Below are 13,669 nucleotides of genomic sequence, written 5' to 3'. Positions count from 1 at the left end.
CTAAAGAACATGAAGAGTTGCAGCTAAATCAATATATACCATTACCAAATATGAATTTGTCATCTTGGGTTCTTCCACTAGTATTTCTACGTTCTCCTATGGTAAAGTTCCTTCTTTTCTCCTCATTTCCCACCTTCTATTGTTTGTTTATAAGATTTTGATCATTTATATTTTTTCAAATTAGGCTATGACCTGAGAGTAACAGTAAAGTGTATCGCAAGTTTGACATCTTCCCTTTATTTAGGAACACTGAAAAGAATTTTGAGGAAAATGAATTCATAAGGTTAGAAATATCAAGTATGACTTCTACATTGTCCTGCATTGACTAAGTTTGTTTGCATAATACTGATATGAATCAAATTCATTTCATTCAACATTTTTGTGTTTTTTTTTATAAATTATATTTGGAAGGTTTGGTTCGTTGCTTTAATGTTATACACAAGATCGATCTAATAATATAATATTATAATTTCATCCTTAATTTTTAAGGAAGAAAATAATAAGATGAATTCAGTGAGGTTAAGTTGGTATTACATTTTAAAATAATATTTATTTGACTTTATAAAGATTTTTACTTATTGACTTATGTGGTACACGCACAACGCGCATGTCCAAAAATTAATAAGATATAACAACCAACCCAATATATACTCTTTTTAAAAAACCAAAAATCATTCGCTTGTGATATCCCTAGCATGCACAACTAACAACATATATTATATATTAACAAAAAAAATTATCACACTTAACAAAATATAAAATTCTAACTCAAAAAATAAACTTCGAATTTGGTGCAAGTTGTTTTGGGGGGGTTTTATAAAGAAAACAACAAATATTAGGTGTTTCACGTGTTTCAATGATTAGCAAGAATTCATCACTCTTTAAGTTGAAGAAATAACTTTATAACCCTTTAAAAAGTTAAACTGGACAAACCTTAAATCCTTAATTAACACATAAATATAAAAAATCTTAACCAATTTTGTTTGAGGAAATCAGGCGTTTGAGGAAAACTCTAAGTTAAGTTTATGTTTGTCAAGTTCATTGACCACGATTTTTTTTCCTAGATAGCATATCAAATACTTATAAAACATATAAGTAAATGAAAGTAAAAAGTACATTTAACACTTTTTTATTACAAATAATAAAATTAAAAAAGAAAATAAAAAATTTGATATTAAATTGATTTGCTTAAATTATTTCTCGAGATAAGCAGATGAGTCCATTTGAACCCTAAATAGGAAAAGGTTAAGGTCACCAAACAATTTATCTTTCCACTCAATTGTTATCTAGGGTGTCCAAATGAAATGTTTTAGTTGTTAACAAAGATAACTATTCTAATGCATACAATCGTTTTCTAACATAAAATGTTAGAATGTTCGAGTGAGTGCTAAATCATTATCTATATCATCGAAAAGATTTACTAATAACCCTGATCATTGTGATAAGAGCAAGACAGAATCTTCTAAGAAAAAGCCTATGTATTTGGGCATGAAACGAATAATGAACTTGGTCTTTGAGCAGTCCCTTATGTGGATAAGTACTTTAATGATATATTTTTTTTTATAACCCCTATGAAATAGAATTATTGTTTTATATTTTTTATAACATTTTAATTTCATCTTTCCAAAAGACATATACAATAATATTTTGATACATTTGACATAATTTTAAATTAGGATCATAAAATTAAAAAAGTTATTTTATTTCTTAAATTTCATATCATGTCAAATTAGATCACTCTTTTTTAAATAGAGGGAGTAGTTCATTAACTCTATAAGGGGACAAGAACCTAAGGCTTGCCTGGTGCAGAAATATTCTGTTGAGTAGAAACTGTTTGTTGCTTCCAATTACGCCAAAAATGGTGATGCATAGCATAACAAAACAAGCGGTTTGCCCGAAAAAAACTTTATTATCTTAGATAGGAGGAACTTAGTCCTGTAAAAAAGAAAAAGAAAGATGAAATAACAACAACAATATCAAAGCTAATGCCTTTTTGGGAAAAATACCCATTGAAGTCATTCGGTACAACAACAAAAGGAAAAATTACATAACAACGATATTAAACCTAATACAGTTTTTTGGGAAATAGCCATTGTCACTACAAAGCTTAATTAATTAGGATCGACAGTTATAAGCCTTAAAGGGTTTTCAACATCACCTCCATCAGCATGTTTAACAAATTCGGTTGGTGTCAGAAAATAACCATGACAAATACAAACAATCTTCACTTCTCCTCCCCTCTTATACGCGTATAAAAATCCTTTAGTCTTCTTTCCATTTAGTTCATCACCTTTAGTGGAAACAACATGCATTTTGAGCAAGAAATTTCTGAGTCCCTCATTTCCCGAAAAGTCAGGTGATTGCTCATTAATAGCTTCAATGGCTGCTAATACCAGATGCTGCATTTGCTCCAATGTGCCACTGACTGGAGGTATCGCATTAGAACTACCAGATGCACCTTCAATGAAAGTTCCATCAACTAAAGCGAAAAAAATATTTCTTAGTTTTAGACAAAAGAAAATTAATTGAACAAAAAATAATGAAAATGGAGAAATTAATTAAATGGAAGACCTCAATTGAATTTTCGATCACCTTGATTAGGTAGGTGTTGTTGAGTCTCAGAACTAGTTACAGCTGAACCAAAACTTCGTACAGATCCAGATCCACTAGGTGACGGCAAAGAAGAGTTTCCATTCCCTTCATTTTCCTCAACAACTATAACATTCTTTAGTTTATCCCATCTATTCTGTTGCGTGTCCCCGCGCGTCTGTGTCTGGAGGTCCCTCCTTTCCTTCTAGTCCATCCCAGTCTCCATTGGAGGCAACGAAGCCGTCCTATTAACAGAAAATGGATCACTCATTTTCCCCCATTCTGTTTGAGTCTCCATTGGCGGCATGGAAGCTGCCCTCGTCACAGAAAATGGACCACTGATTTGCCTCGATTCCATCTCAGTCTCCATTTTACGCCTGCACTCAATTTCAGTCTCCATTCTTCGCCTCCAATCCATTTCAGCCTCTAACCTTTTCCTCGACTCGATTTCAGTATCCATTCTTCGCCTCCAAGCCATTTCAGCCTCCAACTTTGCCTCCACTCGATTTCAGTATCCCTCCACAAAGAAGACGTCCTGGTCACAGAAAATGGATAATTTTGTTGCCTCCACTCCATTTCAGTATCCATAGGCGGCAACAAATTCCTTTGCCTCCAGTACTCCATTTGAGTCTCCATCGAAAGATCTAATGTTAAGTCTACACTTACATCCTCTACAATCCTTTTTCCTTTGTCTTGATGATTAGCTTTCTCCATTTTAGCAACAACATAAAGAATCGATAAAGCTATTGAATTTGACACTAAACAAACTTAATAGGAAAAAAAACTCTATAAAAGTATGAAGTTGATTTTCAATGATGAATGATTGAAGAAACCTTCAGATGTCTAGGAGGTTATAAAGGAAAACAAATCAAGTATGAAAGTATAAAAAACGTGAAGGAATCTTTTTTCTGTGGGTTAAGTGAAAAATAACAAAATAGCCCCTTGCTACGTGGTTTAAGGAGGGACTTTGGGAATTGATCCAAAAATATTGTCCGTTGTAATTATCTATTGAGAAACAAAATCAAACTTTACACGTGTCTGAAAAATCACTACATGAAAATTTATGAAAAGTTTTCACTTTCACACTACGGATATGAAACTTGTTATTTATGCATTTCTGAATCTTTTTTTTTTGGCAAATTTTATTATAAATGTTATATTATCTTAGGGCAAATTTATTAAAAGTTATATCATCCAATTATTTTATCTCACAGAATTATTGTTTATTTTTAAGTTTTCATAGTTTAAAATGTAAGAGGATTGTTCATTTTATTTCTTTATAGTTAACATTATTTTTAAGGAGGTTTTTCACTACTTCACAGATTTATTAAATATAAAAAAATAATGTGTACTCGAAATTTAGTTGGAGCTCTGATATGGACTCAAAACACTAAGTAGGAGACAAAAACAAATATATCTATTAGCAACAAGTGATTTTGAGTTAACAAGTAGACAATCATCTAAGTTGTATTTTTTAGTTTTAAGAAAAAAAGTAGAAGTGTTTGATTGATTCTTGAATATCAAAATCATGATTTTATTACTATGAGTTTCTGTAATTTTTTATTTTTCGTTCGCCTTTTCTGAAAATCACTAATTGTATTACGCTTAATTTAAGCATTTTTTCTGATTTGTTTGTTATCTACATTTTTTAAGTTATTCTTTCTTCTGTGTTGGAGATCATTAATGTTATGATATTATATCAATGCATATAAAAATATTATCAACACGTATAATACTAACTTAAAATATATGTATAGATAGATATTGAACAACTAATGATTGGGCTTATTTCTTTTTTAAAATATTAGAAATAGGAGACGATGAAATTAGATCATTACTATAAGATCTGTTAATGATCAGTTCAATGTTATAAAGCAATTGAGAATATTAAGTTAAGTGTTGGTGTTCTTAACATAATCCAACACAATGAGTCACCAAGCAAAACACCAAGCGAATCAATCTATCTTCATGAAGTGAATTTCTTAATTCATATATTTCGACTTAAATAGCAACATATTTAATGTTTTCATAGTATTTCGAGAAAGATATAATACACACGAAACTTATTTTTATATTTACGTGGTAGAAAATTATTACTGACCAATCGAAAAAGAAAAATTCAAAACGTATGTGTAAAAACCAAAATATCAATTATTCAAAACATTTGTTTCATTAGTATTCTTTCATTTTGATATTTGAATAATGAGAAAAGAACAACAAAAAAAAGTACAATATGATTTTTATATTTATACATATATTGAAGTTATAACAAAACCCCATATGCATATAGTTTGTTGAAATAAAATAATAATAATACTTGGGATTCGTTTGATGTTTTATGATTGGTACCATACTCATTCTTTCTTACATGCTATCTTCATTGAACACATTCATTTTTATTCTTATATAATTAGTTGACTTAATTCTATAATAATAATAATAATAATAATTAATATTAACAGGAGTTGTACTAATTTTCTAAATATAAATATACAATTCAAAAACATGTCTCATCATACTAATTGTTGCTCACTGAAGATTTTTGGTAAAACACTTCTCAAAATTTGGCAAAACACTTTTTAGTTGCTACTTAAAAGTATTTTTTAAATTGGGTGATCAAAAATAATTTTTTTTTCTCACATAAGATTTTTCTTTTAAGAAAAACATGCTAGAAAAAAATGTTTTTTTAAAAAATTAATAAATTTTAATACTTTGATGAAACAAGTTCCAAGCTTCGGTCCTACTATATCATATTATCTGTATATCAAGGTTTTTTTTATGCATTTAAATAGAAATATGTGATAACATAATCATAATAAGTTTAGAGGAATCTTAATAGCTCAATTCAGTTGATTGGTTATTTAAATTTTACTTTATCAGTAGAGATTCGATTCTTCACCCTGCAATTTTCTTTCCTACCCCCAATATAAATGAAATGAAAGCATACAAGTCTAAATCATCCTTTTACCTTTCCTAAATATGCACTTAATTAATACTACTTCACTGGTAAAATAATCTTCACTTTATAAAATGGGAAAAGGGTCTGATATACCCCTCAACTTTGTCATTTAGAGCTGATATACTCTCGTTATAAAAGTGGCTCATATATGCCCTTACCGTTATACAAACGGCTCACATATACCCCTGCTGTTGCAAAATGGCACACATATACCCTTCATTTAACGGAAGTTAAAAAATTAGTTTTAAATTTATATTTATTAGATCTAATTTTTTAAAAAAAATATATTTAGAAGTATATATGATTCTTCTATCAAAGTTCAAGGTATATTTTAATTTTTTCATACATAAATTATTTTTTTACTTCTTTTATTATAATTATTTGAGTTTCTTATTCTTATTTTTTTCTTACATTTCTCAGTTTAATGGGGGAAAAAATTAAACTATTTTTTGTGTATATTGTAATTTAATTTCGAATTCGAAGAAAAAATTTGGTCATCTACAATAAGTTTTACAAGAATATTAGTGAAACATAATTAAATTTGATTCAAAATAATAATTATAAATTAGTCATTGAAACAAAAAAAGTAAAAAAAAAATATGTTTGACGAGGATTAAATTTACTCATATAGGATTATATTTTTTAGAAAAAAATAATAAAAATTTAGATTAAAATTATTTTTTTCATTTCCGTTAGAGAAAAAGGGTATATGTGAGCCATTTGTTTACAAGTAGGGGTAAATATGAGCCACTTTCATAACAAGGGGTATATCAGCTCTAAATGACAAAGTTGAGGGGTATATCAAACCCTTTTATATAGAATATATTATTGCTATTATGATAAAAAAAAATAGGGAAAATGATCTGATATACCCCTCAACTTTGTCTTTTGGAGCTGATATACCCTTCGTTATAAAAGTGGCTCATTACCGTTATACAAACGGCTCACATATACCCCTGTTGTTACAAAATGGCTCACATATACTCTTCATTTAACGAAATTTAAAAGATTAGTTTTAAATTTATATTTATTACTTCTAATTTTTATAAAAAAATTATTTAGGGGTATATATGATTCTTCTATCAAAGTTCAAGGTATATTTTAATTTTTTTCATACATAAATTATTTTTTGACTTCTTTTATTTTAATTATTTGAGTTTCTTATTCTTCTTTTATTTTTTTCTTTCATTCCTTAGTTTAAAGAAAAAGAAATTAAACTATTCTTTTGTGTGTATTGTAATTTAATTTCGTATTCGAAGAAAAAATTTGGTCATCTACAATAAGTTATACAAGAATATTTGTGAAACATAAATAAATTTGATTATCAAAATAATTATTATAAATTAGTCATTGAAACAAAAGAAAGTCAAAAAAAATATGTTTGACGAGGATTAAATTTACTCATATGCGATTATATTTTTTAGAAAAAATTAATAAAAATTCAGATTAAAATTATTATTTTTTTCATTTCCGTTAGAGGAAAAGAAGATATGTGAGCCATTTGTTTACAAGTAGGGGTATATATGAGCCTATTTAATAACAAGGGGTATATCAGCTCTAAATAACAAAGTTGAGGGGTATATCAGACCCTTTTCGCTAAAAAATAATGATGATTGATCATGAAAAAAATTAATAAATCTTTTTTTATCTTTTTAAATTTTAAAAATAAGTTCTATTTGCTAAAGCTATTAGCCACATAATATGATTAGGACTAAAGATGTTGGAACTTAGTTTTATAATAACGTCGAGTTGTCCACCTTATATTCGATAAAATGACATTATTGTTCTTTTTAAGGGAAAATACATCAATTTTCCCTGAGCTTGTTTTGAAAAATCAACAACTTATTTAAACTATTAGAAGTATATATTGCAATTTTATTATTTAAAAATAAGTTGAATACCATTTTAAAACGTGTAACACTATTCTTACCATATGTGATGTATTACAATAATTGCTACCTCAACACTAGTATATATGTCAGCTCCACATCAGAAACTATATTCTTTTTGGTTTGTTTTCTTTATGATTAACGTTTCTTTTATTAATTTTATATTTTATAATAATTAATTTCTATTTAATTATTAAATTTTGTAGAAAAAAATTTCATCCACTAATCCTACTCACTTTATTTGTGATCTTGTAAGAAAAATTACTCATTTCAACTCATACCACAATTTTCTTCGTCTTCTCCGTCAAAGAACACCACACTCATCACCACCACAACCTTCACAACGGCGTTTTCTCTTCTTTTCTGAAAAACTAGTAGCCACGAAACAACCACCCAAACCACCAGAGAAAACAGCCACTAAAACCTCAAATCAACCATCGAGAAACATCGAATGAAACCCTTTCTCCGTATCCCTTTTTTATTTTATTCTTTTTCTTATTTTGTTGGTATTCCGGCAAGCTCAAATCAATCAATCACTATTTTGATGACGTTCCAATGAGTTCTGCACTTTCAGATTCGAACAACTAACAAACAACCACAACAATCAACACTACCAGACTATCGTCGTCGTGATGCTTTGAGGTTGTGGAGGTAATGAGAGTTTTCATTTTTTTTATTGATTTTTAAAACTTTAATTTTCCTTACTCGCGTGTTACTTCCTTTGTTAGTTTTTTTTTCGTTTCAGTTTTAGGGGTGAAATAATTTACTTTTAAGTTATTTAGATAAAGCATAGATTGATATGATAGTTCAAATAACTAAATTTTCAAAGAAAATTAATGTCTTTTCCTAATTTAATTATAATAAAACGGAGAGGGAAAAACATCGTGACATGAGTTATATGAGGGTGAACTTGCATGTGTGGTCTTAGGAGGGAGTGCTAGTATGAAGAATCCCATTAAAGTATAATATTTTTTTAAAAAAATAAGAAGTCTTTTTAAATAAAATATATACCTCTATTTAGAAATCGAGTTAGGTTTAGATAATAGAAGTGGAAACTTTGTAAGTTAGAAAAATAATATTCACTTAAAAAAGTTATTAAAATTACACTTTTGAACTTGAAACTTATTTTGTGATTTTTTTTCTGAAGAAGGTTCAGTATAACGAAACATTATTAGAAAACTTAAAGAAATTTCATTAGTTAATTTGGAATAAAATATTTAGATGCATTTTGGTTTGCAATAGTACAAATTTAATTAAATTTTAATGCGTCAATATATACCTACATACATATATCTCGTGATAAAAGGATATGTATAGTTTATTTTATATACCTTTTGATGAATATTTAATATGTTAATTATTCTAACATATTTCTTATGATAATTAAATGTATTTCTTATGATAATTAAATGTCCTAAATAGTCTTATTTGACCTTTTTTATACTCCTCCCTATTTATAATACATATATTAATTATGAGTCATTTCCTTACAAAACAATTCTAAATTAATTTGCAAATACCACTTTATTTACGTTAATTTTATACATTGAATGCCGACTTTTAAAAAAAAAATCAATTAACACCCTATATTTGTTCTTTTTTATGTGTTTGGTAGTAGATGATGGATACACTAAGTAATGAATCTTTTTAAAAATATTTGTGATGAAGTATTTTGTGTAAGATTTTGAATATTTTAAGAATATTTATATAAAAATCAGTCACACATGCAAAAAATAAAATAAAAAATAGCAGCGCAACACAATATGCAATTAATAATATATGTATTAACAAATAATTATTTGATTTAGGAAGAAATGAAAATTCTAACTTCTACAAATAAACTAAGAAATATCTAAAATAGTTAAGACCTACCTAACACATAAATAAAACAACTAAAAATTCTAAGGTTTTCCAGATTTATCAACAAATTAAAATACTAAGTAAAAATATAACTTAGTAATCCTTAAAAAGCTAACCCCCAGATTTTAATTAACACATGAATACTACAATTCTTACCGGAAGAACCAAAATATACATAATTAACGAGGGATAACATATATATTAACATATAATTGTCGACTTTAGTAAGAAATAGATATTCTAACTTGGAAAATAGACGTAGAAAACCTTAAAGCTAGCAGTTGATAGCGAATCCTAACACATTAAGAACACAACTTATATCACGTGTTTCAAAGTTTGGCAAGAAATGAAAAACTTGAAGTTAAAAAATAACAAAAGAATCCTTTAAAAAGTTTAACCCCAAATCCTAATTAGCACATTAATATTTCAAATTCTTACAAGAGAAGAACAAAACTACACATAATCGAATAGAGATAATTAGAAAATGACATTTTTACAATATTAATTAGTCGATTTAAAAATAAATGATATTAGCCTAGTGATATTCACTCATAGACAGCTCTTCTCCTTTCTCATGTTGAGGAACATGCGAAATGCTTTTTACAAATAGGTTGAAATTAAATGCATTATTTAGTTTAGTAGCTTGATTTCAAATTTTAAAAGAATAGAATAAGGGATCAATATTTGTAATTTGTGTAGAATAGAAACTGTTAGTTGCTTCTAATTAAGATTAAAAAAAAGAATCACCGAGTAGCAAAAAAAAAACAATCTGAATGATTGGAAAATAACCTTAATATAACTAATGGGAGGAACTTTAATTTAGTCAGTACAACCACAAAAGGAAAGATGAATTGAACTTTAAAAAATACACATCAAAAGAAGACGAATGACTGCAAAATAACCTTAATATAGCTTTGATGGGAGGAACTTTAGTCAGTACAACAACAAAATGAAAGATGAAATAACAACGATACAAAAACTACTGCCTTCTTGGGAAATAACCATTGAATTATTTGGCACAACAACAAAATAAAGGATCAAATAACACCGATATTAAGTCTACTTAATTTGTTTTCCTTCAATAAATATATGTTCTAAAGGGTTTACTACGTCACCTCCACCGGCATGTTTGACAAATTCACCTGCATTTAGAAAATTGCCATGACAAAGACAAACTATCTTTACTTCATCGATCTCCGCACACGAGTATAAAAGCCCTTCAATCTTCTTTCCTTTCGGTCCTTCACATTTTGTGTAGACATTAGCCATATTGTTGAGCATGAAGTTTTCGAACTTCTCTTTAGCAATATTTTCCTCTGAATACACAAGTTATTTCTATTCAATTGAATATGATTTCACATCGTGAACTAAAGGTAAAAGTATAAATTATTTCCTACTTTAATTTTGGTACAAATTAAAATTGACTAGATATATATAATCATTTCATAAAATCTTGATACCTTGAGTAGGTAATTGTTGGATTTCGACCTCAGTTGCACTTGAAGCAACACATCCCTGCGATTCACCTGGAAACATCAAAAAATATTTTATCAGTTATTCACATAAAATGATTAATTTTTTTCAAGTGAACATCAAAATTACCAATCAATGGAATTCCTAAATTTAGCTTCATATTTTTATTCTCCACATTCCTTGAAGTTCCTATTTTTTCTTTAGCTTTCTCCATGTTAGCAAAATCTAATATGAGAAAACTATTGAATTTTGAACTAAAAAACTATAAACTAGGAAAAGAAAAACTCCACAAAAGTCTCAGTGTGGAGAAAATGTTAGGCCATTAGGAGGTTATAAAGAATAAAATTTATGGGTGTGAGGGTAAAAAAAGCGTGAAGAGGATAGCATGATCACATGGTTTATGAAGCACTTTGGAAATATATAATACATACATATCTCTCGTGATAAAAGGACATGTATAGTTTATTCTATATACCTTTTGATGAATATTTAATATGTTAATTATTCTAACATATTTCTTATGATAATTAAATGTCCTAAATAGTCTTATTTGACTTTTTTTATACTCCTCCCTATTTATAATACATATATTAATTATGAGTCATTTCCTTACAAAACAATTCTAAATTAATTTGCAAATACCACTTTATTTACGTTAATTTTATACATTGAATGCCGACTTATTTAAAAAAAATTCAATTACACCCTATATTTGTTCCTTTTTATGTGTTTCGTAGTAGATGATGGATACACCAAGTAATGAATCTTTTTAAAAATATTTGTGATGAAGTATTTTGCGTAATATTTTGACGATTTTAAAAATATTTATATAAAAATCAGTCACATATGCAAAAAATAAAATAAAAAATAGCAGCGCAACACAATATGCAATTAATAATATATGTATTAACAAATAATTATTTGATTTAGGAAGAAATGAAAATTCTAACTTCTACAAATAAACTTAGAAATATCTAAAATAGTCTAGACCTACCTAACACATAAAAAAAACAACTAAAAATTCTAAGTTTTTCAAGATTTATCAACAAATTAAAATTCTAAGTAAAAATATAACTTAGTAATCCTTAAAAAGCTAACCCCCAAGTTTTAATTAACACATGAATACTATAATTCTTACTAGAAGAACCAGAATATGCATAATCAAAGAGGGATAACATATATATTAACATATAATTGTCAGCTTTAGCAAGAAATAGATACTCTAACTAGGAAAATAGACGTAGAAAACCTTAAAACTAGCAGTTGATAGGGAAACCTAACACATTAAGAAAACAACTTATATCACGTGTTTCAAAGTTTAGCAAGAAATGAAAAACTTGTAGTCGAAAAATAACAAAAGAATCCTTTAAATAGTTTAACCCCAAATCCTAATTAGCACATTAATATTTCAAATTCTTACAAGAGAAGAACAAAACTACACATAATCGAATAGAGAAAATTAGAAAATGACATTTTTACAATATTAATTAGTCGATTTAAAAATAAATGATATTAGCCTAGTGATATTCACTCATAGACAACTCTTCTTCTTTCTCATGTTGAGGAACATGCGAAATGCTTTTTACAAATAGGTTGAAATTAAATGCCTTATTTAGTTTAGTGGCTCGATTTCAAATTTTAAAAGAATAAAATAAGGGATCAATATTTGTAATTTGTGTAGAATAGAAACTGTTAGTTGCTTCCAATTAAGATTAAAAAAAAGAATCACCGAGTAGCAAAAAACCAATCTGAATGATTGGAAAATAACCTTACTATAACTAATGGGAGGAACTTTAATTTAGTCTGTACAACAACAAAAGGAAAGATGAATTAAACTTTAAAAAATACGCATCAAAAGAAGCGGAATGACTGCAAAATAACCTTAATATAGCTTTGATGGGAGGAACTTTAGTTAGTACAACAACAAAATGAAAGATGAAATAATAACAATACAAAAACTACTGCCTTCTTGGGAAATAAACATTGAATTATACGACACAACAACAAAATAAAGGATCAAATAACACTGATATTAAGTCTACTTAATTTGTTTTCCTTCAATATATATATGTTCTAAAGGGTTTACTACGTCACCTCCACCAGCATGTTTGACAAATTCATCTGCATTTAGAAAATTGCCATGACAAAGACAAACTATTTTTACTTCATCTATCTCCTTACACGAGTATAAAAGTCCTTCAATCTTCTTTCCTGCCGGTCCTTCACCTTTTGTGTAGACATTAGCCATATTGTTGAGCACGAAGTTTTCAAACTTCTCTTGAGCAATATTTTCCTCTGAATACACAAGTTATTTCTATTCAATTGAATATGATTTCACATCGTGAACTAAAGGTAAAAGTATAAATTATTTCCCACTTTAATTTTGGTACGAATTAAAATTGACTAGATTTATATAATCATTTCGTAAAATCTTGATACCTTGAGTAGGTGATTGTTGGATTTCGACCTCAGCTACACTTGAAGCAACACATCCTTGCGATTCACCTGGAAACATCAAAAAATATTTTATCAGTTATTCACATAAAATGATTTATTTTTTTCAAGTGAACATCAAAATTACCATTCAATGGAAGCCCTAAATTTAGCTTCATATTTTTATACTCTACATTCCTTGAAGTTCCTATTTTTTCTTTAGCTTTCTCCATGTTAGCAAAATATAATCTGAGAAAACTATTGAATTTTGAACTAAAAAACTATAAACTGGGAAAAGAAAAACTCCACAAAAGTCTCAGTGTGGAGAAAATGTTAGGCCATTGGGAGGTTATAAAGAATAAAATTTATGGGTGTGACGGTAAAAAAAGCGTGAAGAGGATAGCATGATCACATTGTTTATGAAGCACTTTGGAAATTGATCCCAAGAGGTAACCACTTAATAGAG

The 13,669-nt window shown here is 27.8% G+C and overlaps 3 protein-coding genes across 3 annotated transcripts; all 3 read right to left on the bottom strand.

The window, feature by feature from the left end:
* Positions 1 to 2,111: 2,111 nt before the first annotated feature.
* On the bottom strand, positions 2,112 to 3,007 carry LOC138342162 (ninja-family protein AFP3-like). Its single transcript, XM_069294362.1, has 3 exons — positions 2,843 to 3,007; positions 2,593 to 2,794; positions 2,112 to 2,479 (listed from the first exon to the last, which is right to left on the bottom strand). Exons 1-3 carry the CDS (start codon positions 3,005 to 3,007, stop codon positions 2,112 to 2,114), a joined length of 735 nt encoding a protein of 244 aa, XP_069150463.1.
* A 7,186-nt stretch (positions 3,008 to 10,193) lies between these two features.
* Positions 10,194 to 11,059, bottom strand: LOC138342315 (ninja-family protein AFP3-like). Its single transcript, XM_069294648.1, has 3 exons — positions 10,900 to 11,059; positions 10,758 to 10,823; positions 10,194 to 10,613 (listed from the first exon to the last, which is right to left on the bottom strand). Exons 1-3 carry the CDS (start codon positions 10,982 to 10,984, stop codon positions 10,357 to 10,359), a joined length of 408 nt encoding a protein of 135 aa, XP_069150749.1. The 5' UTR covers positions 10,985 to 11,059; the 3' UTR covers positions 10,194 to 10,356.
* A 1,749-nt stretch (positions 11,060 to 12,808) lies between these two features.
* Positions 12,809 to 13,436, bottom strand: LOC138342161 (ninja-family protein AFP3-like). Its single transcript, XM_069294361.1, has 3 exons — positions 13,352 to 13,436; positions 13,210 to 13,275; positions 12,809 to 13,065 (listed from the first exon to the last, which is right to left on the bottom strand). Exons 1-3 carry the CDS (start codon positions 13,434 to 13,436, stop codon positions 12,809 to 12,811), a joined length of 408 nt encoding a protein of 135 aa, XP_069150462.1.
* Positions 13,437 to 13,669: the final 233 nt, after the last annotated feature.

Source organism: Solanum lycopersicum, chromosome 2, assembly GCF_036512215.1.
Source record: "Solanum lycopersicum chromosome 2, SLM_r2.1".
Classification (NCBI taxonomy): domain Eukaryota; kingdom Viridiplantae; phylum Streptophyta; class Magnoliopsida; order Solanales; family Solanaceae; genus Solanum; species Solanum lycopersicum.
Note: the sequence above shows the minus strand (reverse complement) of the source record. Positions and strands in the feature narration are given on the sequence as shown.